The sequence below is a fragment of the Palaemon carinicauda genome, chromosome 38 (genome assembly GCF_036898095.1).
Source record: "Palaemon carinicauda isolate YSFRI2023 chromosome 38, ASM3689809v2, whole genome shotgun sequence".
Classification (NCBI taxonomy): Eukaryota; Metazoa; Arthropoda; class Malacostraca; order Decapoda; family Palaemonidae; genus Palaemon; species Palaemon carinicauda.
The window spans coordinates 64,627,188-64,651,241 of record NC_090762.1 but is presented as its reverse complement, the minus strand read 5'-3'; the positions used below and the strand labels follow the sequence as shown (position 1 = coordinate 64,651,241).

At 44.6% G+C, this 24,054-nt stretch overlaps 1 protein-coding gene across 1 annotated transcript in view; it reads right to left on the bottom strand.

The window, feature by feature from the left end:
* PGAP5 (Per1-like protein PGAP5) overlaps positions 1-24,054 on the bottom strand; it is a 170,531-nt gene that overhangs the window by 26,842 nt on the left and 119,635 nt on the right. Inside the window, exon 7 of the mRNA XM_068362323.1 lies at positions 15,136-15,227. Coding sequence (XP_068218424.1) covers positions 15,136-15,227 — 92 coding nt within the window. The remainder of the gene's footprint in view (positions 1-15,135; positions 15,228-24,054) is intronic.

Below are 24,054 nucleotides of genomic sequence, written 5' to 3'. Positions count from 1 at the left end.
GGGAGAAAAGTGAGTGTGTTGGAGGAGCTAGGAAGGGGAGAGGTGTTAAGAGTGTGGGAGGAACAAGGGAGTGTGGGAGGAACAAGGAAGTGTGGGAGGAACAAGGGAGGGGAGAAAAGTGAGAGTGTTGGAGGAGCTAGGAAGGGGAGAGGTGTTTAGAGTGTGGGAGGAACAAGGGAGTGTGGGAGGAACAAGGGAGTGTGAGAGGAGCAAGGGAGAGGAAAAAAGTGAGAGTGTTGGAGGAGCTAGGGAGGGGAGAGGAGTGTTAGGAGTGTGGGAGCAACAAGGGAGTGTGGGAGGAACAAGGGAGGGGAGAAAAGTGAGAGTGTTGGAGGAGCTAGGAAGGGGAAAGGTGTTAAGAGTGTGGGAGGAACAAGGGAGTTTGGGAGGAACAAGGGAGTGTGGGTGGAGCAAGGGAGAGGAGAAAAGTGAGAGTGTGGGAGGAGCTAGGGAGGGGAGAGGAGTGTTAGGAGTGTGGGAGCAACAAGGGAGTGTGGGAGGAACAAGGGAGGGGAGAAAAGTGAGAGTGTTGGAGGAGCTAGGAAGGGGAAAGGTGTTAAGAGTGTGGGAGGAACAAGGGAGTTTGGGAGGAACAAGGGAGTGTGGGTGGAGCAAGGGAGGGGAGAAAAGTGAGAGTATTGGAGGAGCTAGGAAGGGGAGAGGTGTTAAGAGTGTGGGAGGAACAAGGGAGTGTGGGAGGAACAAGGGAGTGTGGGAGGAGCAAGGGAGGGGAGAAAAGTGAGAGTGTTGGAGGAGATAGGAAGGGGAGAGGTGTTAAGAGTGTGGGAGGAATAAGGGAGTGTGGGAGGAACAAGGAAGTGTGGGAGGAGCAAGGGAGGGGAGAAAAGTGGGAGGAGTGTCAGAGGAGCTAGGAAGGGGAGAGTAGTGTGGGAGGAGCTAGGGAGGGGAGAAGAGTGTAGTAGTGTAGGAGGAACAAGGGAGTGTGGGAGGATCAAGGGAGTGTAGGAGGAGCAAAGGATGGGAGAAAAGTGGGAGGAGTGTCGGAGGAGCAAGGAAGGGGAGAGTAGTGTGGGAGGAGCTAGGGAGGGGAAAGGAGTGTTAGGAGTGTGGGAGGAACAAGGGAGTGTGGAAAGAACAAGGGAGGGAAGAAAAGTGGGCGGAGTGTCGGAGAAGCAAGGAAGGGGAGAGTAGTGTAGGAGGAGCTAGGGAGGGGAGAGGAGTAATAGGAGTGTGGGAGGAATAAGGGAGTGTGGGAGGAGCAAGGGAGGGGAGAAAAGTGTGGAAAGAGCAAGGGAGGGGAGAGGAGTGTGGAAAGAGCAAGGGATGGGAGAGGAGTGTGGGAGGAGCAAGGGAGGGGAGAGGAGTGTGGGAGGAGCAAGGGAGGAGAGAAAAGTGGGAGGAGTGTCGGAGGAACTAGGAAGGGGAGAGCAATGTGGGAGGAGCTAGGGAGGGGAGAGGAGTGTTAAGAGTGTGGGAGGAACAACGGATTGTGGGAGGAACAAGGGAATGTGGGAGGAGCAAGGGAAAGGAGAAAAGTGAGTGTGGGGGAGGAGCTAGGGAGGGGAGAGCAGTGTTAGGAGTGTGGGAGGAACAAGGGAGTGTGGGAGGAGCAAGGGAGGGGAGAAAAGTGGGATGAGTATCGGAGGAGCTAGGAAGGGGAGAGTAGTGCGGGAGGAGCTAGGGAGGGGAGAGGAGTGTTAAGAGTGTGGGAGGAACAAGGGAGGAGAGAAAAGTGGGAGGAGTGTCAGAGGAGCTAGGAAGGGGAGAGCAGTGTGGGAGGAGCTAGGGAGGGGAGAGGAGTGTTAGGAGTGTGGGAGGAACAAGGGAGTGTGAGACGAACAAGGGAGTGTGGGAGGAACAAGGGAGTGTGAGAGGAACAAGGGAGTGTGGGAGGAACAAGGGAGGGGAGAAAAGTGATAGTGTTGGAGGAGCTAGGAAGGGGAGAGGTGTTAAGAGTGTGGGAGGAACAAGGGAGTGTGGGAGGACCAAGGGAGAGGAGAAAAGTGAGTGTGTGGGAGGAGCTAGGGAGGGGAGAGGAGTGTTAGGAGTGTGGGAGGAACAAGGGAGTGTGGGAACAACAAGGGAGTGTGGGAGGGGCAAGGGAGAGGAGAAAAGTGAGAGTGTGGGAGGAGCTAGGGAGGGGAGAGCAGTGTTAGGAGTGTGGGAGGAACAAGGGAGTGTGGGAGGAACAAGGAAGTGTGGGAGGAGCAAGAGAGGGGAGAAAAGTGGGATGAGTATCGGAGGAGCTAGGAAGGGGAGAGTAGTGCGGGAGGAGCTAGGGAGGGGAGAGTAGTGCGGGAGGAGCTAGGGAGGGGAGAGGAGTGTTAAGAGTGTGGGAGGAACAAGGGAGGAGAGAAAAGTGGGAGGAGTGTCAGAGGAGCTAGGAAGGGGAGAGCAGTGTGGGAGGAGCTAGGGAGGGTAGAGGAGTGATAGGAGTGTGGGAGGAACAAGGGAGTGTGAGAGGAACAAGGGAGTGTGGGAGGAACAAGGGAGTGTGAGAGGAACAAGGGAGTGTGGGAGGAACAAGGGAGTGTGAGAGGAACAAGGGAGTGTGGGAGGAACAAGGGAGGGGAGAAAAGTGAGAGTGTTGGAGGAGCTAGGAAGGGGAGAGGTGTTAAGAGTGTGGGAGGAACAAGGGAGTGTGGGAGGAACAAGGGAGTGTGGGAGGAGCAAGGGAGAGGAGAAAAGTGAGAGTGTTGGAGGAGCTAGGAAGGGGAGAGGTGTTAAGAGTGTGGGAGGAACAAGGGAGTGTGGGAGGAACAAGGGAGTGTGGGAGGAGCAAGGGAGAGGAGAAAAGTGAGAGTGTTGGAGGAGCTAGGGAGGGGAGAGGAGTGTTAGGAGTGTGGGAGGAACAAGGGAGTGTGGGAGGAACAAGGGAGGGGAGAAAAGTGAGAGTGTTGGAGGAGCTAGGAAGGGGAGAGGTGTTAAGAGTGTGGGAGGAACAAGGGAGTGTGGGAGGAACAAGGGAGTGTGGGAGGAGCAAGGGAGAGGAGAAAAGTGAGAGTGTGGGAGGAGCTAGGGAGGGGAGAGGAGTGTTAGGAGTGTGGGAGGAACAAGGGAGTGTGGGAGGAACAAGGGAGTGTGGGAGGAACAAGGGAGTGTGGGAGGAACAAGGGAGGGGAGAAAAGTGAGAGTGTTGGAGGAGCTAGGAAGGGGAGAGGTGTTAAGAGTGTGAGAGGAACAAGGGAGTGTGGGAGGAACAAGGGAGTGTGGGAGGAGCAAGGGAGGGGAGAAAAGTGAGTGTTGGAGGAGCTAGGAAGGGGAGAGGTGTTAAGAGTGTGGGAGGAACAAGGGAGTGTGGGAGGAACAAGGAAGTGTGGGAGGAGCAAGGGAGGGGAGAAAAGTGGGATGAGTATCGGAGGAGCTAGGAAGGGGAGAGGAGTGTGGGAGGATCTAGGGAGGGGAGAGGAGTGTGGGAGGAACAAAGGAGTGTGGGAGGAACAAGGGAGTGTGGGAGGAGCAAGGGAGGGGAGAAAAGTGAGAGGAGTGTCAGAAGAGCTAGGAAGGGGAGAGTAGTGTGGGAGGAGCTAGGGAGGGGAGAGGAGTGTAGTAGTGTGGGAGGAACACGGGAGTGTGGGAGGATCAAGGGAGTGTAGGAGGAGCAAAGGATGGGAGAAAAGTGGGAGGAGTGTCGGAGGAGCAAGGAAGGGGAGAGTAGTGTGGGAGGAGCTAGGGAGGGGAAAGGAGTGTTAGGAGTGTGGGAAGAACAAGGGAGGGGAGAAAAGTGGGCGGAGTGTCGGAGGAGCAAGGAAGGGGAGAGTAGTGTAGGAGGAGCTAGGGAGGGGAGAGGAGTATTAGGAGTGTGGGAGGAACAAGGGAGTGTGGGAGGAGCAAGGGAGGGGAGAAAAGTGTGGAAAGAGCAAGGGAGGGGAGAGGAGTGTGGAAAGAGCAAGGGATGGGAGATGAGTGTGGGAGGAGCAAGGGAGGGGAGAGGAGTGTGGGAGGAGCAAGGGAGGAGCTAGGAAGGGGAGAGCAGTGTGGGAGGAGCTAGGGAGTGGAGAGGAGTGTTAGGAGTGTGGGAGGAACAAGGGAGTGTGGGAGGAACAAGGGAGTGTGGGAGGAACAAGGGAGTGTGGGAGGAGCAAGGGAGAGGAGAAAAGTGAGAGTGTGGGAGGAGCTAGGGAGGGGAGAGGAGTGTTAAGAGTGTGGGAGGAACAAGGGAGGAGAGAAAAGTGGGAGGAGTGTCAGAGGAGCTAGGAAGGGGAGAGCAGTGTGGGAGGAGCTAGGGAGGGGAGAGGAATGTTAGGAGTGTGGGAGGAACAAGGGAGTGTGAGAGGAACAAGGGAGTGTGGGAGGAACAAGGGAGGGGAGAAAAGTGAGATTGTTGGAGGAGCTAGGAAGGGGAGAGGTGTTAAGAGTGGGAGGAACAAGGGAGTGTGGGAGGAGCAAGGGAGTGTGGGAGGAGCAAGGGAGAGGAGAAAAGTGAGAGTGTGGGAGGAGCTAGGGAGGGGAGAGGAGTGTTAGGAGTGTGGGAGGAACAAGGGAGGGGAGAAAAGTGAGAGTGTTGGAGGAGCTAGGAAGGGGAGAGGTGTTAAGAGTGTGGGAGGAACAAGGGAGTGTGGGAGGAACAAGGAGGTGTGGGAGGAGCAAGGGAGAGGAGAAAAGTGAGAGTGTGGGAGGAGCTAGGGAGGGGAGAGGAGTGTTAGGAGTGTGGGAGGAACAAGGGAGTGTGGGAGGAGCAAGGGAGAGGAGAAAAGTGAGAGTGTTGGAGGAGCTAGGGAGGGGAGAGGAGTGTTAGGAGTGTGGGAGGAACAAGGGAGTTTGGGAGGAACAAGGGAGGGGAGAAAAGTGAGAGTGTTGGAGGAGCTAGGAAGGGGAGAGGTGTTAAGAGTGTGGGAGGAACAAGGGAGTGTGGGAGGAACAAGGGAGTGTGGGAGGAGCAAGGGAGAGGAGAAAAGTGAGAGTGTGGGAGGAGCTAGGGAGGGGAGAGGAGTGTTAGGAGTGTGGGAGGAACAAGGGAGGGGAGAAAAGTGAGAGTGTTGAAGGAGCTAGGAAGGGGAGAGGTGTTAAGAGTGTGGGAGGAACAAGGGAGTGTGGGAGGAACAAGGGAGTGTGGGAGGAGCAAGGGAGGGGAGAAAAGTGAGAGTGTTGGAGGAACTAGGAAGGGGAGAGGTGTTAAGAGTGTGGGAGGAACAAGGGAGTGTGGGAGGAACAAGGAAGTGTGGGAGGAGCAAGGGAGGGGAGAAAAGTGGGATGAGTATCAGAGGAGCTAGGAAGGGGAGAGTAGTGTGGGAGGAGCTAGGGAGGGGAGAGGAGTGTGGGAGGAGCAAAGGAGTGTGGGAGGAACAAGGGAGTGTGGGAGGAACAAGGGAGTGTGGGAGGAGCAAGGGAGGGGAGAAAAGTGGGAGAAGTGTCAGAGGAGCTAGGAAGGGGAGAGTAGTGTGGGAGGAGCTAGGGAGGGGAGAGGAGTGTAGTAGTGTGGGAGGAACAAGGGAGTGTGGGAGGATCAAGAGAGTGTAGGAGGAGCAAAGGATGGGAGAAAAGTGGGAGGAGTGTCGGAGGAGCAAGGAAGGGGAGAGTAGTGTGGGAGGAGCTAGGGAGGGGAAAGGAGTGTTAGGAGTGTGGGAGAAACAAGGGAGTGTGGGAAGAACAAGGGAGGGGAGAAAAGTGGGCGGAGTGTCGGAGGAGCAAGGAAGGGGAGAGTAGTGTAGGAGGAGCTAGGGAGGGGAGAGGAGTATTAGGAGTGTGGGAGGAACAAGGGAGTGTGGGAGGAGCAAGGGAGTGGAGAAAAGTGTGGAAAGAGCTAGGGAGGGGAGAGGAGTGTGGAAAGAGCAAGGGATGGGAGAGGAGTGTGGGGGGAGCAAGGGAGGGGAGAGGAGTGTGGGAGGAGCAAGGGAAGGGAGAGGAGTGTGGAAAGAGCAAGGGAGGGGAGAAAAGTGTGAAAAGAGCAAGGGAGGGGAGAGGAGTGTGGAAAGAGCAAGGGAGGGGAGAGAAGTGTGGGAGGAGCAAGGGAGGGGAGAGGAGTGCTGAAAGAGCAAGGGAGGGGAGAGAAGTGTGGAAAGATCAAGGGAGGGGAGAGGAGTGTGGAAAGAGCAAGGGAGGGGAGAAAAGTTTGGAAAGAGCAAGGGAGGGGAGAGAAGTATAGGAGGAGCAAGGGAGGGGAGAGGAATGTGGAAAGAGCAAGGGAGGGGAGAGGAATGTGGAAAGAGCAAGGGAGGGGAGAAAAGTGTGGGAAGAGCAAGGGAGGGGAGAGGAGTGTGGAAAGAGCAAGGGAGGGGAGAAAAGTGTGGGAGGAGTAAGGGAAAGCAGAAAAGAGAGGGGAGTGTAGGAGAACCAAGGAAATGGAGAGGAGTGTGGGAGAAGCAAGGAAATGGAGAGGAGTGTGGGAGAAGAAAGGAAATGGAGAGAAGTGTGGGAGGAGAGCAAGGGAGGGAGAGGAGTGTAAGGAGTATGGGAGGAAAAGGGAGTGTGGGAGGAGCAAGGGAGGGGAGAGTTGTGTGAGGAGTGTGAGAGGAACAAGGGAGAGTGGGAGAAACAAGGGAGAGTGGGAGGAGCAAGAGGAGAGAAAAGTGTGGGGAGTGTGGGAGGAGCAAGGGAGGGGAGAGGAAAGGAGTGGGAGGAGCAAGAGAGGGGAGAGGAGTGGGAGTAGCAAGAGATGGGAGAGGAGTGTGAGTAATGTGGGAGGAACAAGGGAGTGTGGGAGGAGCAAGGGAGTGGGGGAGGAACAAGGGAGTGTGGGAGGAGCAAGGGAGTGGGGGAGGAACAAGGGAGTGTGGGAGGAGCAAAGGAGTGGGGAGGAACAAGGGAGTGTGGGAGGAGCAAGGGAGTGGGGAAGGAAAAAGGGAGTGGGGGAGGAGCAAGGGAGTATAGGAGGAGCAAGGGAGTGGGGGAGGAACAAGGGAGTGTGGGAGGAACAAGGGAGTGGGGGAGGAACAAGGGAGTAATTGGTCTCCTTGTGACTCTCTTGTCAGAGGAAATTATTCCCACATGCTCACACAGAAGGAAACTCAATTACCTGTCAGTCATTCTATCTGCATGGTTCATTCATAAGCGATGACGAACAGGAACACCTAATCACAATGGTCTCAGCTCATACAATTTGTCATATACATACAGTCAGGAACAATGTTCATCACCAGTTTAGCTTGACGTGCCCAATGCCGGGCCCATCTGTACATTTTTTCTGTTTTGATGGGCATGAGTGACAGGCCGATTCTGTATTTGATGGGGACCATTATTGCTTGTAATTCAGTCTGTCACCTTTCTCTTATGGGTATATCCCTGGGTTTGTTCTAGGCCCAGGGAATTGTATTTTAAGAGGAAGGAAATTCCCTCAAGAAGCACCAGGCCACATTCTGTGTGTTTGAGCACCTAGTTGATCCAAATGCCTGGAAGTGTTACTCAGTGTCGTCCCCTCCTTGATCTTTTGAAGGTGCCAGTGATTACCTCCAAACAGTGAAAGAGACCGCTTACTTCCTGATCCATCATTTTCTTCTGTTTTGTGTTCTCAAATCTGATCTTGGACTTATTGATTGGTAATTCATGTAAAAGTAATGATCCTCACAGTTGTTGCTGATGGGCACCACAGTAAGAATAGGAATGTTCCTGAAATGACTCGGGCAAATGTCATTAACCTGTACAAGACGACGACCTGCGTGAATCTTTTCGGGGTGTTTCTTTTCTATGAAGTCTTCCAAATTATGATACAAAGATAGCATCTCTTTAATTACTGCTGTTGTCTTAATTGTATCTCTGTCATTATCCTTTTCGCTGCCAAAAAACTGTTCCTGAACGACGTTCAGTTGCATGGCCTCCAACTCTTTCATGTCATCTGTTGTAGGCTCCTCTTGGTGCCCCTCGAGAAGCTCATTAATGTCATCCTCATCGATACCCAGCACCAAGGACTTTCTGAATGAAAAGATTTCCTCAACTTTTCAATTGTGGAACAGGTTCAAAATGGTCAATGTTTTGGCTTCACCTTCAGATAGAATCTATATCGAATCTCTCAAAGTCTTTTGCGAAGATGGCTCCATGCTAAAGCTTCTTCCACAAAGAGTGCAAGGTGCACCCCAAAACCTCCTGCCAAGCTTGATCGATGAGTCTGAGGCATACTACAATACTGTACAGTATCAAAATGCTGCGTTCAAAATTTATGAGGGGTGAGGTTTGTGCTTTCAGTGATTTTGAAGATGTTTTGTAAAGCGCTTCTTGAAATTCCATGGGTTGGAGAGGGGCGGTGTTAGGGGGAAGGAAAAGAACCTTGATAAAGGAATATTTTAGGAGAATATCATCCTTGAGGCTAGGAGGGTGAGCAGGGGCATTGTCCAACAACAGCAGACATTTAAGAGGGAAGTGGTTCTCTTCCAGATAATCTTTAACAGTCGGACCAAAACAGAGGTTTACCCACTCTACGAAAAATGGTCTCGTTACACAGGCTTTCAGATTAGCTCCACATCACCGGAAGATTTTCCTTGAGCACTTTGTGGGACCTAAAGACTCGAGGACTCTCCGAATGGTACACCAGTACGGGCTTAACCTTACAAGTGCAAGGGTAAGCCTATCTCTCATAGGCTTATGCCCCGGCAGTTTCTTCTCTTATGCCATGATATAGGTCTGATGAGGCCTTTTTTTCCAAATGAACCCAGTTTCGTCACAGCTGAAGACTTCCTGAAAAATTTAGTCTTCTACCGCTTTTGTGTCCAAGCAGGCAGCCTCCCCATGCCACACCACCAAATGAACGCCAGTCCGTCTCTTGAATTTTTCAAACCATAGCATGAGGCCTTGAACTCTGGGGGTACATGCTGCGATGTCCCTTCTCCTCCGTTGTCTTCGCCCTAAGAATACACATCACCAAAAATGGCACTAGCCTTGTGGCAGATTACCATCTCAGTGATCATGTCCCCAGCATAGTCTCTCCATCTCATCATAAACGTGGCTCCTCTTACTAGATAAGACAGTCACGCCCTTAGAAGGTGTTTCTGCTTTAATGGCTTCCTTCTGTTTAAGGATGCTGTCTATTGTAAATGGACTTCAGCCATACTTAGCAATCACGCTCAACCGTATGCCACCCTCATACTTCTTGACTATCTCCAGCTTTGTCTCCATTGAAAGCATACTTTTATTCTTTCCTTGAACATCAAAAAATATTCTGAGGACCCATGGCTATAGAATTACGGGTTGAATAAAGCAACACGAAAACTATAAGTACAAAATCAAAATCACCAATGCGAATTCAATCTGAACGATATCGAATGCTGAAATGAAATGGTCGAGGAATGCTACCAGATGCATGATGGGAAAGATGTGGACCAATAGAAGAGCAGGATGTTGGTGGCGAATTTAAGGAAGAACAGACATGCGGCGCGCAAATTTTCAAATTTCCGCCGGTCGTACGAATTTCGTTTTGTATCCTGAATATTTTTTTCTAATATACACGTAAGGCAAAAAAATCTTCCTATCTCATTTCATAAAATGATTTCTTCCTTTACCAAAACTTTTGTATCTAGAGGTTTCACTATTGTTCCCGTCTGGTCTTCAGCTACTGAATCTCATCTTAACAAGAACTTGCAGTCTATTAAATTTTTTATTCCTAATCTAGGTACAGTAATGATTTTTGGCACTGTCGTTCCGTTAGTTCTTTATGGATTGGTCATAACTGATCATCCTTTGCATTCAGTTTTCCCTAAAAGTACTATCCTGCTTGTAATATTGTACTAGGTATGCAATTAATTCTAATAGTCATGACTTCTCCATCATAAGGCTCAATATTACACAGTATTCTATAAGTTTTATTCAAGCTATGACCTAATTGTGGAATGATCTTCCTAACCAGTACAGTAATGCCTCACAACACGAAATTCATTTATTCTGGAGTGGGCTTGGTTTTGAGAAAATTTTGTGTTACGAGTCACATTTTACATGTAAATCACCTAATTCGTTCCAAACCCTACAAAAACACCACATTAAATTTTATAATAAAGTTACAGTATAACTACAATGAAATACTGTACAGCCAAATACATTTGAACCATTCAGTATAACTAAACTAACTGTTAATACAGTACCTGCAAATTAAGTAGTTATTAAAACATTATGCAATAATAGAAAATAATTCAATACATACAGTACAATACTGTACATATACAAAATATACAGACTCATATGTACTGTACTATTCTAGTTACCTTATATAGAGAGACATTTTCTATTGTATAATTAACCTGTTTTCTTCAACAGCTCATATTTTTAATGGGTGACTTTCTTATTCTCGGCCTGGCTGGCAAATCTCTTTTCTTATCATGAAGCATTTTTTGCAATGTGAGTCAGAAAAATCTTCGCATCGTGAAGAGAGGTATGACTGAAGTTGAATTGGTGGAACTTTAAAAGTTCAAACTGACAGGAAATGTTTTTATGCTGAATAGGCTGACATAAAACTCTCTTTATATTTCAGATATGAAAGATCTATTTTAATCTTCTTACTCTTCTTAAAATATCTTATAGTAATTGTTCATTACTTCTCTTGAAGTTTGTTTATTCTCTATTTTGTTTCCTCACTAAGCTATTTTTCCCTGTTGAAGTCCTTGGGCTTATAGCATCCTGCTTTTCCATGTATGGTTTTATCCTAGATAGTAATAATAATAATAATAATAATAATAATAATAATAATAATAATAATAATAATTATAATAATAATAATAATAATTATAATAATAATAATAATAATAATAATTATAATAATAATAATAATAATAATAATTCTTATGTAAATATTCCGTAGACATTCCAGTCATCCCAAGCTTAGCAATTAGGTCGACACAAATGAACACCTGAAGAAAGAAAGGGATGCTTTGAAATAACTGAAGGTATGGATACACTACAAGCCCTTCAAGTTACCAAGAGCATGAAGTCTTCCTTCCCCAAGGCTGAATATAGAGATAAAGCTCTAACTGGACACAGGCTTAAAAGTCCCAATTCAGCCAAGGGGGGAATGAACTCATACTCAGTCCCTGTGATGACTTGTAAAGAGCCAACTAGAGAGGACTGGAGAAGGCCATACAAGAGTTCTAGCTCAAAAAAATAAAATCATTCCCCCTCTGTCACATGTCTAAGAAGGAACCAGGATAGGCAAGTCTAGTCTCAATCAGGACAGGGAATGGAGAGATAAGGACGCATGCATGGAACCTCTCCAGTTAGTAAGAGACAACATATGTTTCAATCTCCCATTTTCTTTCTCCTAACCTGTCTGGTTGGAGGTATGGAAATACGGAAAGCTCAGCCCTTTCCAGAGGAAGAAGTTGAAAGAAGTCCATGCTGGGAATTGGAGAAGGACAAATTCTCCAACACAAACAGGAGTCGTGGTCCAACACAGAACTAGTACACCACTGACATCTTTGAGTCAAATATCAGGATGATATCTCATCTAGATGGTGGCCAAAATCAGAATGAAAAACATCTGAGCCTTTATTCAAAATGAAAGACAAAGATTCCTAGATCAGCTAAACCAAAGTTAGTATCTTTTATATGAATATTCAATCAATGGTAGCAAACTACCAACCCAACCGTCATGATAGAAACCAGGTTTGTACTCTAAAAACCTCAAAAACAGTTAGAACTTACAAAAGCTGAGACCACATAAGTTGCCTAACTCCCTCAAACTGTGGGGATCATTACTTTTACATGAATTACCAATCAATAAGTCCAAGATCAGATTTGAGAACACAAAACAGAAGAAAATGATGGATCAGGAAGTAAGCGGTCTCTTTCACTGTCTGGAGGTAATCACTGGCACCTTCAAGAGATCAAGGAGGGGACGACACTGAGTAACACTTCCTGGCAACTGGATCAACTAGGTGCTCAAACACACAGAATGTGGCCTGGTGCTTCTTGAGGGAATTTCCTTCCTCTTACAATACAATTCTCTAGGCCTAGAACAAACCCAAGGGATATACCCAAAAGAAAAAGGCGATAGACTGAATTACAAGCAATAATGGTCCCCATTAAATACAGAATCGGCCAGTCACTCATGCCCATCAAAACAGAAAGAATGTACAGATGGGCCCGGCATTGGGCACGTCAAGCTAAACTGGTGATGAACATTGTTCCTGACTGTATGTCTATGACAAATTGTATGAGCTGAGGCCATTGTGATTAGGTGTTCCTGTTCGTCATCGCTTATGAATGAACCATGCAGATAGAATGACTGACAGGTAATTGAGTTTCCTTCTGTGTGAGCATGTGGGAATAATTTCCTCTGACAAGAGAGTCACAAGGAGATCAATCATGAGGAGACTAATCACGAAGAGATTGAGGATCATATACTCACTCAATTGTAAGTACCCTCTAATTGGATGTATGAGTGAAAAGTCTCATCCCTCCAACGAGAATGAAGACGATCCATGGTTCCCTATTGTACGTACATGTGGGAACGTCTCCCCGGGCTACATGAGCTACGACAAGACCAGTGATCGTGTTCCCAGTAGCGTGAACTTAGGAAAATTGTATCTTCGAGCCCAACCTCCACAAGAAGATTGATCATAAGAAGACCAAGGATCATATTTTAAATCCAAATCGCACAAGGAAGGAGAAAGATCAATTGATGGTTCCTTTCATCGTGTGTTTATGGGTTCTCTATCTTTCAAATCCAATAGAACTTTACCTTATTCTTTTTCTTATACAGCAATATCTATAGGGAGTGAAACTCGGGTGTCCTTCTGGTGTCCAAAAAAAGGGAATGGAGAGGAGCACAGCCCTTCATCCTTCTTAATACACACACACACACACACACACACACACTCTCTCTCTCTCTCTCTCTCTCTCTCTCTCTCTAAAAAGATATATCTCAGAGCCTCACTAGACTTTGTGATTGGACTGCTGGTCTTCTTCCCCTACTTTTAAGTAGAAACATTGCAAGTATTTTTCAGTCTAGGTGCCAATAATGAAGTTCTTTCTAAGGAAAAAGCCACAGGGGCTTCTAAACAGGGACTGGATCCATCCGATGTCTGTGATTGATCCCATGAGTCATTCCAAGCTTCTCTCCTTTCGAAGAGGAAGGAAAGTATCCTTACCCTCAATCATCTAAGGAGTTGGCTATTGGTCCAGGAAGGATTGTTCACCTGAGCCGGTAAAACACCTACCTGTAAAACCGGTCTCACTTCTACGGATTGACTCCAAAGGTATCGAGAAAAAACTAAGCAAATTGAGAAGTAACTATCAAAATCTACCTAAGCACCACTAGGATCAAGGAAGAACATGACTGATACAACCTTATCAGCCTGCCTGGTAAAAATTATAACTGACCCCGAAGGTACTGGTTAGCAGTGATCTATGAACAGAGAAGCATGCTAAGGACCAGGTAAAAATTTCCATTTTCACGACAGAAAAGAGGAAAGTGGAGTGCAATCCCTATTCTTCCCCGGGCCTCTGTACTTAATGGCTTGACCAATCTCAAAGGCACCTAGCAAGAGAGAACTGTTATTTTCTCCCAAAAATATTAAGATTGATCACTAAATCAAAAGGACATAAGTGAAGGGCCTTATTATGTGACCACCCACTTTCTCAACAACTTCTACAAAATAAGTGGGGTGGGAGAGAACATTGTCACTTCACAAAGTTCAAACTAGGGAGACTGTCAAGTAGACGACCAAGATCACTACTGAGAACGAAGGAAAAAGCAAACACTTGGGTTGAAACTGAAAATTCCATTCTTAAGAAGGGAAAATCCAAGTGAAAGGAGTAAAGCCCAAAACAAAAGTTCATCGTCTCTCGTATCAGCAGTGCAATTCCTCAAGTAGCATGATCTCTTCAGGATAGAAACTGCAAACAGTCTTGTCCTTCAGGAATGAAACTATTGTATATACAATACTGCCATTCGAGAATGGAACTCCTTACAGTCCTGCCCTTCAGAAGGGGAACTGTATACAGTCCTGCACTTCAAAGGTACATAATACATGAGAAAGAAAGTTTGTATTCTCATGGGAACAAATTTCACTTTACCACATCCTTACCTTCAATGCACTCCAGTTATCAAGCAAAATCGGTCAGAAACACAAAGCCAAACAAGTGAAGAAAGCATCCAATTGTTGGAAAGAGCAAAATTGAGTAAATTCACACTTTGCAGCTAAAGATAAAAGTGATGTGATACAGTCAAGTAGGCAGGTATCTCTTTCCACCTACTTCCTACTAACTACTGCACTTAATTTGTTAAAAGTTCCAATGACTGTTCCAGCTCTCTGAAGACATACTACTATCTAAAGAAAAGAAAAAGTTTGCATTTGTGTAGGAACAAATGCACTTCATTATAGACAGATGAAGTTTACTTAATGTATATAATAAGTTGTCAGCTAAAACTAAAGAATAACAACTGTTTATTTGTCCTTATTTATCAAAGTTTTTGAATAAACTATAATCTAATATAAATTTTAGCAAGATTCTTTTCAAAACATTTCATCCCGGACAAATAATTATACACCAATGTTTCCAATTGTAGTTGAGGGGTGCCCTAGGTTGGTGAGGAGGATTGTTAGTTGATAAAAGAAAATGACAGGCTGCATCATATGCCTAGCCTATCAACAAAAATGCAATTTCTTATTACAAAATCAATTTCATGAACAAAAATCTAACTGTCTTGGTAGAAAATTATGACCGCATAGTGCTGTATAACGTAGGATAACTAAATACAGTACTGGATATCTAAATTGGTATAGGTACCAAATTTTAACCAAAGTTCACAAAGAAATTTGTATTACTTTTTAAAACCTTTCCTCGGTGCAGTTTCTTCAGAGATTAAATCAAGTAAAATTCAGATAAAAGTGAATTTACTGTATATGAAATCTTTTAAGTTCAATGAGGATCATGAGTCTATTGATATTAAATGCAGAACCAGGAACCAAGATTCATGTCAGTCTTCCACCTCGCTCAATCACGTCACTTACTCTAATTTTACAAGTTACAAAGCATGCCTTCTAGCCACACCCTTCTTCATGTTCAAGATCAGCCATAATAAAAATGATAACCAAACAAGGGCATTTATCCAAAAATGAAATTGGACTAGGTAAGAAGTTAAAAATTAGCAGGTAAGAGGTAAGAAAGCTTTACTGGTAATTTAGTTTAGAGCTACTATGTAAGGTTTTAAGTTGAGTTATCCCAAAAAGCTACTCCTTTTAATCCCAAAAGAAAGGTAAGGTGTTGCATCACAAGCAATTCTAAGCAAGCCACATTCAATCTACTATAACTAACCTGTAATATTATTGGCAGGCTATACTGTTCCAACACAGAGTTCTTCCAATATTCACATGCTTCCTTATCACCTTTAGCACACTTTAGTTGTCCTGTAAATGTAACATCAAAAAGCTTATACAGACTTGAAATTGTTTTCTTTTCTAATGTAGCATTGTAGACATAGAGAAGAAAAACAATTTGCTTATACAGAATATAGTTTCATTCTATTGATATAAATCTATAACTTATTAGAGCCAATTGCAGTAATTTGTTACTATACCTGAAGGGTAGAAAAATGAAAATTTACCAAGATGATTTTCTCAAGTTGGAGCTGAAGATGTTACTGGAACAGTTAGTTATATCACTTAAATGAAGAGCAGCCAATTATATTATAATAAAAATTAGTACTACATGCAAAGCTCTGACCCCTCCAACCCACCTGGCTTGGTAAAAGTATAGCCCTAACAATGACTGACTTCTAGGCTATGGAGACTTCTTCCCTAAACCATGTAAAAGCATTATTGAAAATTAATTTTTGTATAAAAACTATACTGACGCCCAACCAATGAAAGCATTTCAAGCGATACTACTATTAGAGAGTTATTGGATCCTTTGACTGGCCAGACAGTAAGACATTGAATCCTCCTCTCTGGTTACAGCTCAATTTTTCCTTTGCCTACACATACACCAAATAGTCTGGCCGATTCTTTACATATTCTCATCTTTCCTCATACACCTGACAACACTGAGATTACTAAATGATTATTCTTCACTCAAGGGGCTAATCACTGTACTTTAATTGTTCGGTGGCTACTTTCCTCTTGGTAAGGGTAAAAGAGACTCTTTAGCTATGGTAATTGATTGATTGACTTAAAGTTTTCTGGCATCCTGACATCTAAGGTCATTGATGTCGTTAGCTATGGTAGGCAGCTCTTCTAGGAGAAGGACACTACAAAATCAAACCATTGTTCTCTAGTTTTGGTTAGTGCTATAGCCTCTGTACCATGGCCTTCCACTATTTTGGGTTAGAGTTCTCTTACTTGAGGGTACACTTGGGCACACTATTCTAACTTTTTTTTTTTTTTCCTTTTTTTTTCAAACAGTGCATTAGCCAGGCTTAATAGAAGGGCCATGGATGCCTGGTGGTTTATCAAGAGGTTGACTTTTTTTCTTATGTTTCTTTTTCTTTTCAAAACCACCCTTACTGTCCTCCCTTCAGTTGTTGTGGCTATCCTGGAGGATATTTAGCCTTGCATGGTGTATCGGCTCCTCCATATTGACCAGTTTTTCTGACTTTTTTTATAGTCTATGGGTTTCATCAATCACTTTATTTATATTTCTGTACATACTGTTTTTGTTATCATTCTTGTTAATTTAGTTGTTAAGTATGATGCATCTTTTTAATTACCATTAATTCTTATGCTGTCTGGAGACTGAGCGAAATCCGAGACCAGTACGTCCTAGATTTCGTCAATGTCGTCTACTGTACTGAAATATTTGTGGTCTTCATGCAAATATTTAAGACTTTACAGTTGCGTCTAGACAGTATGATATTCTTTTGTGCTCAGAAACTTTGGTTTCTAATATGAGGTACTCATTTGAGCTCATTATAACTGGTTTTAAGAAGCCAATAATTTTGAAATGGGATGCCATTACTAGGGCCAGGGGAATGGCGGTGTATATTAGGACTGAGTACCCTGCTTCTCATAATTCCTGCTATGAATGTGGATGTCATGAGATTCAGGTAAGAAAAGTTTCTGGCAGGCATAACTACTCATATTTTTGTTCGATCTACCGGAATCCAGACATGGATGATTCTATCTTCGATTGTCTTCTTACCAATATGGCTATGATACAAGAAAATGATAGAAAGGCTTCTTTTGTCTTTATTGGTGATTTCAATGCTCACCATAGGGAGTGGTTAAATTCTGTTTCTCCTACCGATCGCCATGGCTTAAGAGCTTTAGACTTTGCCTCTGAATCAGGCTGCGAACGAATCGTAAGTGGCGCTACTCAGAGGTTTGGTAACAGCTTGGACCTTGTTTACACCGACACTTCTGGCATTATAACTATGTAAGGTTGGCTCTCCAGTTGGGACATCTGATCATGCCTTGATTTCATTAATAGTGAAGACTGAGCAGCCTGTCCCAGCTGTATCATACTAGTGTATGATTTATATGAAATCCCAAGCAGACTGGAATGTGATTTTGAGTGATCTTTTTTGTTTGAGTTTGTTTTAATTATATAATGGTGTTGATCCTATTGTCCCTTTGAATGAGAATTTAATTCAACCTAATTAATAGGTATATTCCTCCTTGTGTGCTAAGGTACCAAGTGAAGGACAAACCACGGTTCAATGATGATTGTAGACGTACTTATTTGGAGAAGCAGGAGGTCTATCATCTTTAGAAGGGTAACAGACCAGATTTGACTTGAAATAACTATACTCAGCTTAAAGCTTTTGCTGAGAGAGTTTATGCTTCAATTGAAAATGAATACAATTTAAACATAAAAGAAACCCCTTTTGGTAGACCCCAAGAACATAAGTGGTGAACTACCCTTAAATCTGCACTCTTTGGTGTAGATGCAACAATTCCTCCCTTACTTAAACCAGATGGCTCTGTCGCTCATTGTGCAAAGGAAAAGGCAACCCTTTTGGCAGATGTGTTTGATATTAAGTAGAGTAATGAGAAACTCGATCTTCCTCCTCCCTGTTTTCCTGAGACTAAGCTAACTGATTTAGCTTTACGATCATGTGAAATCAAAGCTCTTGATGGACCTTGATGCTTATGGAGGTGTAGACTCAAATGGTATTTTTCCTTTGTTTTTTATAAAGATGGCAGATTTCTTAGCTCCAAAGTTATCTGTTCTTTTGTGCTAGTTAACAAGAAGAGGAGCTTTTAGCACTTGTTGGAGAATTGGTAATGTTACTCCACTATGTAAATGAGTTTGTGGTAGCTCAAGTCTAACTGATTACTGCCCAATTTCCATAACTCCCATATTATCTAAAGTTTTTGAACGTTTTTTGGCAAAACATCTTAACAGGTTTGCTGCAGGTAATCATCTGTTCGCTAGTATACAATTTGGTTTTTGTAAAGGCTTTGGAGCATATGATGCCCCTCTTACAATCTCCAATACAGTACAGAAATCCCTTGATTGTGGTCAGGAACTTCGTATGATTGGCCTTGATTTTAGTGCTGCCTTTGACTGTGTTAATCATAAGGTCCTTGTTTTCATACTAAAACAGTTGAGAGTGGGTGGACCATTTCTTAGCATCATTACTAAATTTCTAAGTAATAGATCGCTGAGTTGTTATTGATGGGCCCCATAGTGAGTATAGTAATGTGATATCTTATGTTCCCAGGCATAGTTTTCTTGGCCCATTACTTTTCATACTATATACACATGGCATGTGGTTTCGCCTAGATAACAAGCTTATTGCATATGCAGAAGATGCTACACTCTTTGCATCAATTCCCTCTCCTGAATGTAGATCTGGGGTTACTGAATCTCCTAATAGAGATCTAGCTAAAATTAGTGCATGGTGCAAATTATGGGGCATGAAGTTGAATCCAAACAAAATCACTAAGTATGACTGCAAGTAGGTCAAGGACAGTGGCTCCTCGAAATCCGGATCTCAGCATTAATAATGTTTCTTTAACTGTATGACACTTTTAACATTCTAGGTGTGATTTTCAACAGCAAATTTACTTGTGAGAAACACATTAAGTCTGTCTTCTTCAATTGCAAAAAAAATTGGCTTATTAAGAAAGTCTTTTGAGATTTTCAGTGATCACTCTATTCTGAAGAAGAGTTTTAATTCTTTCATTCTATCTTGTTTTGAGTATTGTTCTCCTGTCTGGTCTTCAGCTGCTGAATCTCATCTTAATTTTTTGGACAGGAACTTACGATCTATTAAATTTCTTATTCCTGATCAAGATATTAATTTCTGCCACTGTCGTTCAATTAGTTTATTATGCCTGTTACATAAGATTTTTCATAATTCTGATCATCCTTTACATACAGATCTTCCAGGACAGTTCCATCCTGTTTGTAATACTATTCATGCAGTTAATTCTAAAAGTCAGGCCTTCATCATGAGGCTCAATACTACACAGTATTCTATTAGTTTTATTCCAGCTGTGACCAAGCTGTGGAATGATCTTTCTAATCGGGTAGTTGAATCGGTAGAACTTCAAAAGTTCAAACTAGCAGCAAATGTTTTCATGTAGAACAGGCTGACATAAGTCTTTTTATAGTTTATATATGAAAGATGTTTTAATGTTGTTACTGTTTTTAATATATTTTATTTTATTTGTTCATTACTCCTCATATTGTTCATTTATTTCCTTATATCCTTTCCTCACTGGGCTATTTTACCCTGTTGGAGCCCTTGGGCTTATAGCATCTTGCTTTTCTAACTAGGGTTGTAGCTTAGCTAGTAATAATAATAATAATAATGATAATAACTAACAAGAAATCTTGGAAGGTATTACAGAGGGAGGCTATCTTGCTAAGGAATTATTTGATATTGTCATGTCTGGAGCTGTTATTATTATTATCATCAGTCAAGCTGCAAAAAAAAAAAGCTAGAAAAGCAGGATGCTACAACTCCAATGGCCACAGTATTGAAAGCAGATCAGTATTGTATCAACAAAGAACTTGAGATTATAGAATATACAATAATATACATATGTAATTACAAAAGGAAAATAGCGACAAATAACGCTCACTTTCACACTTAAATTCTGTAGCATTGATAACATTATGTTGAGGTTTTCCAGGATGGTGACCATTACTGTTTATGAAAAGTACCTTTTTCCCTTTCATTATTTTTTACAGCACAGTCAGCCCTGAAAATTTGCAGGTTCTAACTTTGAGGATTCAGTTATTCGTAATACAGAGAACTGTATAATCTATTACGTAAAATTTCATTCATTTGCAGTTTTGCCATAAGTAATCTCACGGCCCTACTATTTCAAACTGACCGCAGTCCTTTGCATCTGGCCTGCTTCCTGCTTTTACCTTCTCGGCACAGCACGACAACCCAACTCTCCCTGACTTGGCCTCACTCTCACATCATCTCTCTTTGCGTGTGCATCTCACGCTTCAGGCCTCTTTGTGCAGCATCACGTTGTGATGTAATGAAATGATGTACATATACAGTGTGTTTATAGTGATTTTTAGTATAAAGTGTGATACTGTACTTACATTACTTAACCCCACATACCAAAGAGGCGACGGCTCAAGAGTTGCCTCATGCTTCAGACTTACTGCATAGAACTTTGTACGTAAACGGTTAGTGATGTTGTACTGATACAGTTACTTTTAATTTTTATTGTGTTAGTGTATTAGTGTTATGTTATATTAACTACTGTACAGTACTGTATGTGAAATACGTACCGTACTTTACAATAGTAATGTAGATATAGGATATGTGTACGTTAAGTTGGAACAGTGCGAGTTGACCTGGCAAAAACAGTGATCACTTATGAGTGTTACTTTAGTTAATTAAGCTATAATGTAGTAATAGGACTTTACATATAATACATTAATACTGTATACAATACAGTATCTGCAATTGTTGTTAGAAAAGCGTTTTGCTTTTACAGTATTTACGAATAAGTGTGATGAGGACTCGTGTTATGTGTAGTCTTACCATGTACTGTACATATGTACATACATTTACTGAAGTGTGTTCATACAGTAATACAATACTTATACTTTGATAGAAATTACGTAAAAACAATATACAGTAGTGCAGTACAGTGGGTTACTTGGTGTGTTAGTCAAACGTGTGTAGGCAATGGGCAGTGAGTTGAAAGATCACAAGTTGAAATTACGTAAAAACAATATACAGTAGTGCAGTACAGTGGGAAAACCGTGTCCCGAGGTCTCAAGACTCAGTTGACCCACTGATTGAGGACATTGTGGGTTAAAAATTCTATGGCACAAGAACTAGAAAGCATGAAAGCAGTCAGGTCCTCTGTTCTATTTGCTGGTGAAGTCCTCGGTACAGAACAAATAACCTACTGTCCACAACCAGTAGTTCAGCTATGATGTGGCTTGCAGGGAACACTTCACTACACGCTCCATGTTCGCGGCATAGGCCAGAGAAAATTGTACTGACAAGGAAGACAGTCTGTACAACGGCATGTTGTGTGTCTTAGCAAGGATTGCTGGATCGAGAGGGAGAGGAGAGGAGCGTTATCCATAATGTCGTAAAACTTCCTCTGCCTGACATATAATGGAGGAAGTAGGCGGGAGTGAATCGCTCGAAGAGATTGAGAATACTCTCTTCCTGGCACCCCTGACCCCTCTCAACCAAGGTTAAGCTACCTTAGCCTTGGTTGGTCTAGGGGTGTCATAAAAAAAGTCTGGGACAGCCTTCCATTGCCTCCTTATACATGCCAGGACCTAGAGGAAGACATGGTCTACATCCCTTTTTTCTAGGGGAGAGATTTTAGGGTTGGTAGAAGGTGGCAGTTTTCCCTCGGAATGGTCCAAAACGTCATCAAAATATTTTTCCTCATCCTAGCTCATATCCCTAAGAGCCTGGAAAGGATGTCGGCATTGAACAGGGGTCTGGTGTGAGGTGTGAGACCTCGGAGATAGAATACTGAGTGACAGTTGTGAGGAAGTGGGTCTAAGGTCTGACGGATGATCCTCTGACGTTCTTTACCTTAAATTCGCGGGCCAGTTCATTGGAACGGTCTTTATATCCTTGCGTTCCCTTGGGGGGATGGAAAAATTGGCAAGAAGCCAAGACATTTCCTTCCTTGATTCCACTGTTGGCCTCGTGTCCTTGGTAGGAGTTGGCCTCGTGTCCTTGGTGGGAGTTGGCCTCGTGGCCTCGTGTCCTTGGTGGGAGTTGGCCTCGTGGCCTCGTGTCCTTGGTGGGAGTTAGCCCCGTGGCCTCGTGTCCTTGGTGGGAGTTGGCCCCGTGGCCTCGTGTCCTTGGTGGGAGTTGGCCTCGTGTCCTTGGTGGGAGTTGGCCCCGTGGCCTCGTGTCCTTGGTGGGAGTTGGCCTCGTGTCCTTGGTGGGAGTTGGCCTCGTGTCCTTGGTGGGAGTTGGCCTCGTGGCCTCGTGTCCTTGGTGGGAGTTGGCCTCGTGGCCTCGTGTCCTTGGTGGGAGTTAGCCCCGTGGCCTCGTGTCCTTGGTGGGAGTTGGCCCCGTGGCCTCGTGTCCTTGGTGGGAGTTGGCCTCGTGTCCTTGGTGGGAGTTGGCCCCGTGGCCTCGTGTCCTTGGTGGGAGTTGGCCTCGTGTCCTTGGTGGGAGTTGGCCTCGTGGCCTCGTGTCCTTGGTGGGAGTTGGCCTCGTGGCCTCGTGTCCTTGGTGGGAGTTAGCCTCGTGTCCTTGGTGGGAGTTGGCCCCGTGGCCTCGTCTCCTTGGTGGGAGTTGGCCTCGTGGCCTCGTGTCCTTGGTGGGAGTTGGCCTCGTGTCCTTGGTGGGAGTTGGCCCCGTGGCCTCGTGTCCTTGGTGGGAGTTGGCCTCGTGGCCTCGTGTCCTTGGTGGGAGTTGGCCTCGTGTCCTTGGTGGGAGTTGGCCTCGTGGCCTCGTGTCCTTGGTGGGAGTTGGCCTCGTGTCCTTGGTGGGAGCTGTACTTAGTGAAGGCTTCTTGAGCCCTTGTTCGTTCTCCGATGAATCGAGTCTCCCAGTGAAGGAGTATCTGCTCGTTGACACCTCGTGTTTCCAAAGGATGATAGGAATAATGATCAGTCTCTCCTACACTGGGTCCTGGCCAGTGGAGGCAGGTTTAGAACATAGATATTGCTCATATCTAAACGTTCTATGCAGGGGAGATAAGCATAAAGAAATATTGTTCACTTCATCGTCTTGGACCAGAATGAGAGGGATTCCTTACCGAGGATCTAGTGGCACCACTCCAGAGGAATCATTGGAGTACTTTTGTGTGTCAAATTGGGGAATGAGTTGGTCCTAAGACCGCTTGTTTAAGTGCTTGCACCAGATCCTGGAACCAGGGTTTATCCTTTGCAAAAGAAACTGTTTTAGTACAGTAGTTCCCTGTTTTACATGAATGGGTAATTTCTCGCCAGGATATTCTATGAGTGCGCTCATCAATGGTGCGCACTCCGTCAGTGCACTTTGATGGTGAGGTAATTGATCACTGAGTGCGTGTTGCTTGGTAGCTCACCGAAAAGATGAATGTTGAATAGGTGCGCGCCGTGCGGGCACATATTGATGGTAGGCAAGCGCGCATCGTGTGCGCTCATGAAGCGCTGGTGAAGCGAGTGTTAGCGAGGCCATCGCTGACGAAACACAGGAGTCTGTGTGCTTTCATGTGCAGTAACCTCATTGTTTATACATGTTGCCTTTCTTGTCTGTAGCGCATTAACGCTCCTATGGTCGGTCTCAGTCTCATGATTCATTCCCTTTATTCTATTTAAAAACATATTAGTTTTCAAAGGGAGAGTGAGGTATTAGTCTCACTAAATAGTGTGCATACTTAACTTCTCTCCTGTATACACATGTTGGGTTGCCTGCGCAGGAGAGGGTGCAAGTTGAACTCCTTCGAATGCTGTTGGGTGAGAGCGGTACAGTGTGTCGAATGCGAGAGAGGTAGCATGTGATAGGTTAGGCTCGTAGATGTATATGAGGGTTGAATCCGTCGCTCTCTCGCTCGCTTTCTCGCAATGTTCGCAAATATGATCTAATTTGGCGAGTTCTTCTGCCAATGCCCTTTGTAGGAAGTCTGACATACTTCGTCTCTCCTCAATAGGAGAGTATTACATTGCTTCCTACCTCAGAAGGGAAAGGGAATTACTGGATGGGAGGTAACTTGGCGTGTTCTACTCTGGATGAAGTAGAAGTTCATTTAACACCCTCGTCGTTTAGCTCCGAAGAGCTTGTGCGAGAAAATGAAGATTCCCTAACACACTAAGAAACCGCTCGGAGGAGACCATTCAGGTGATAAT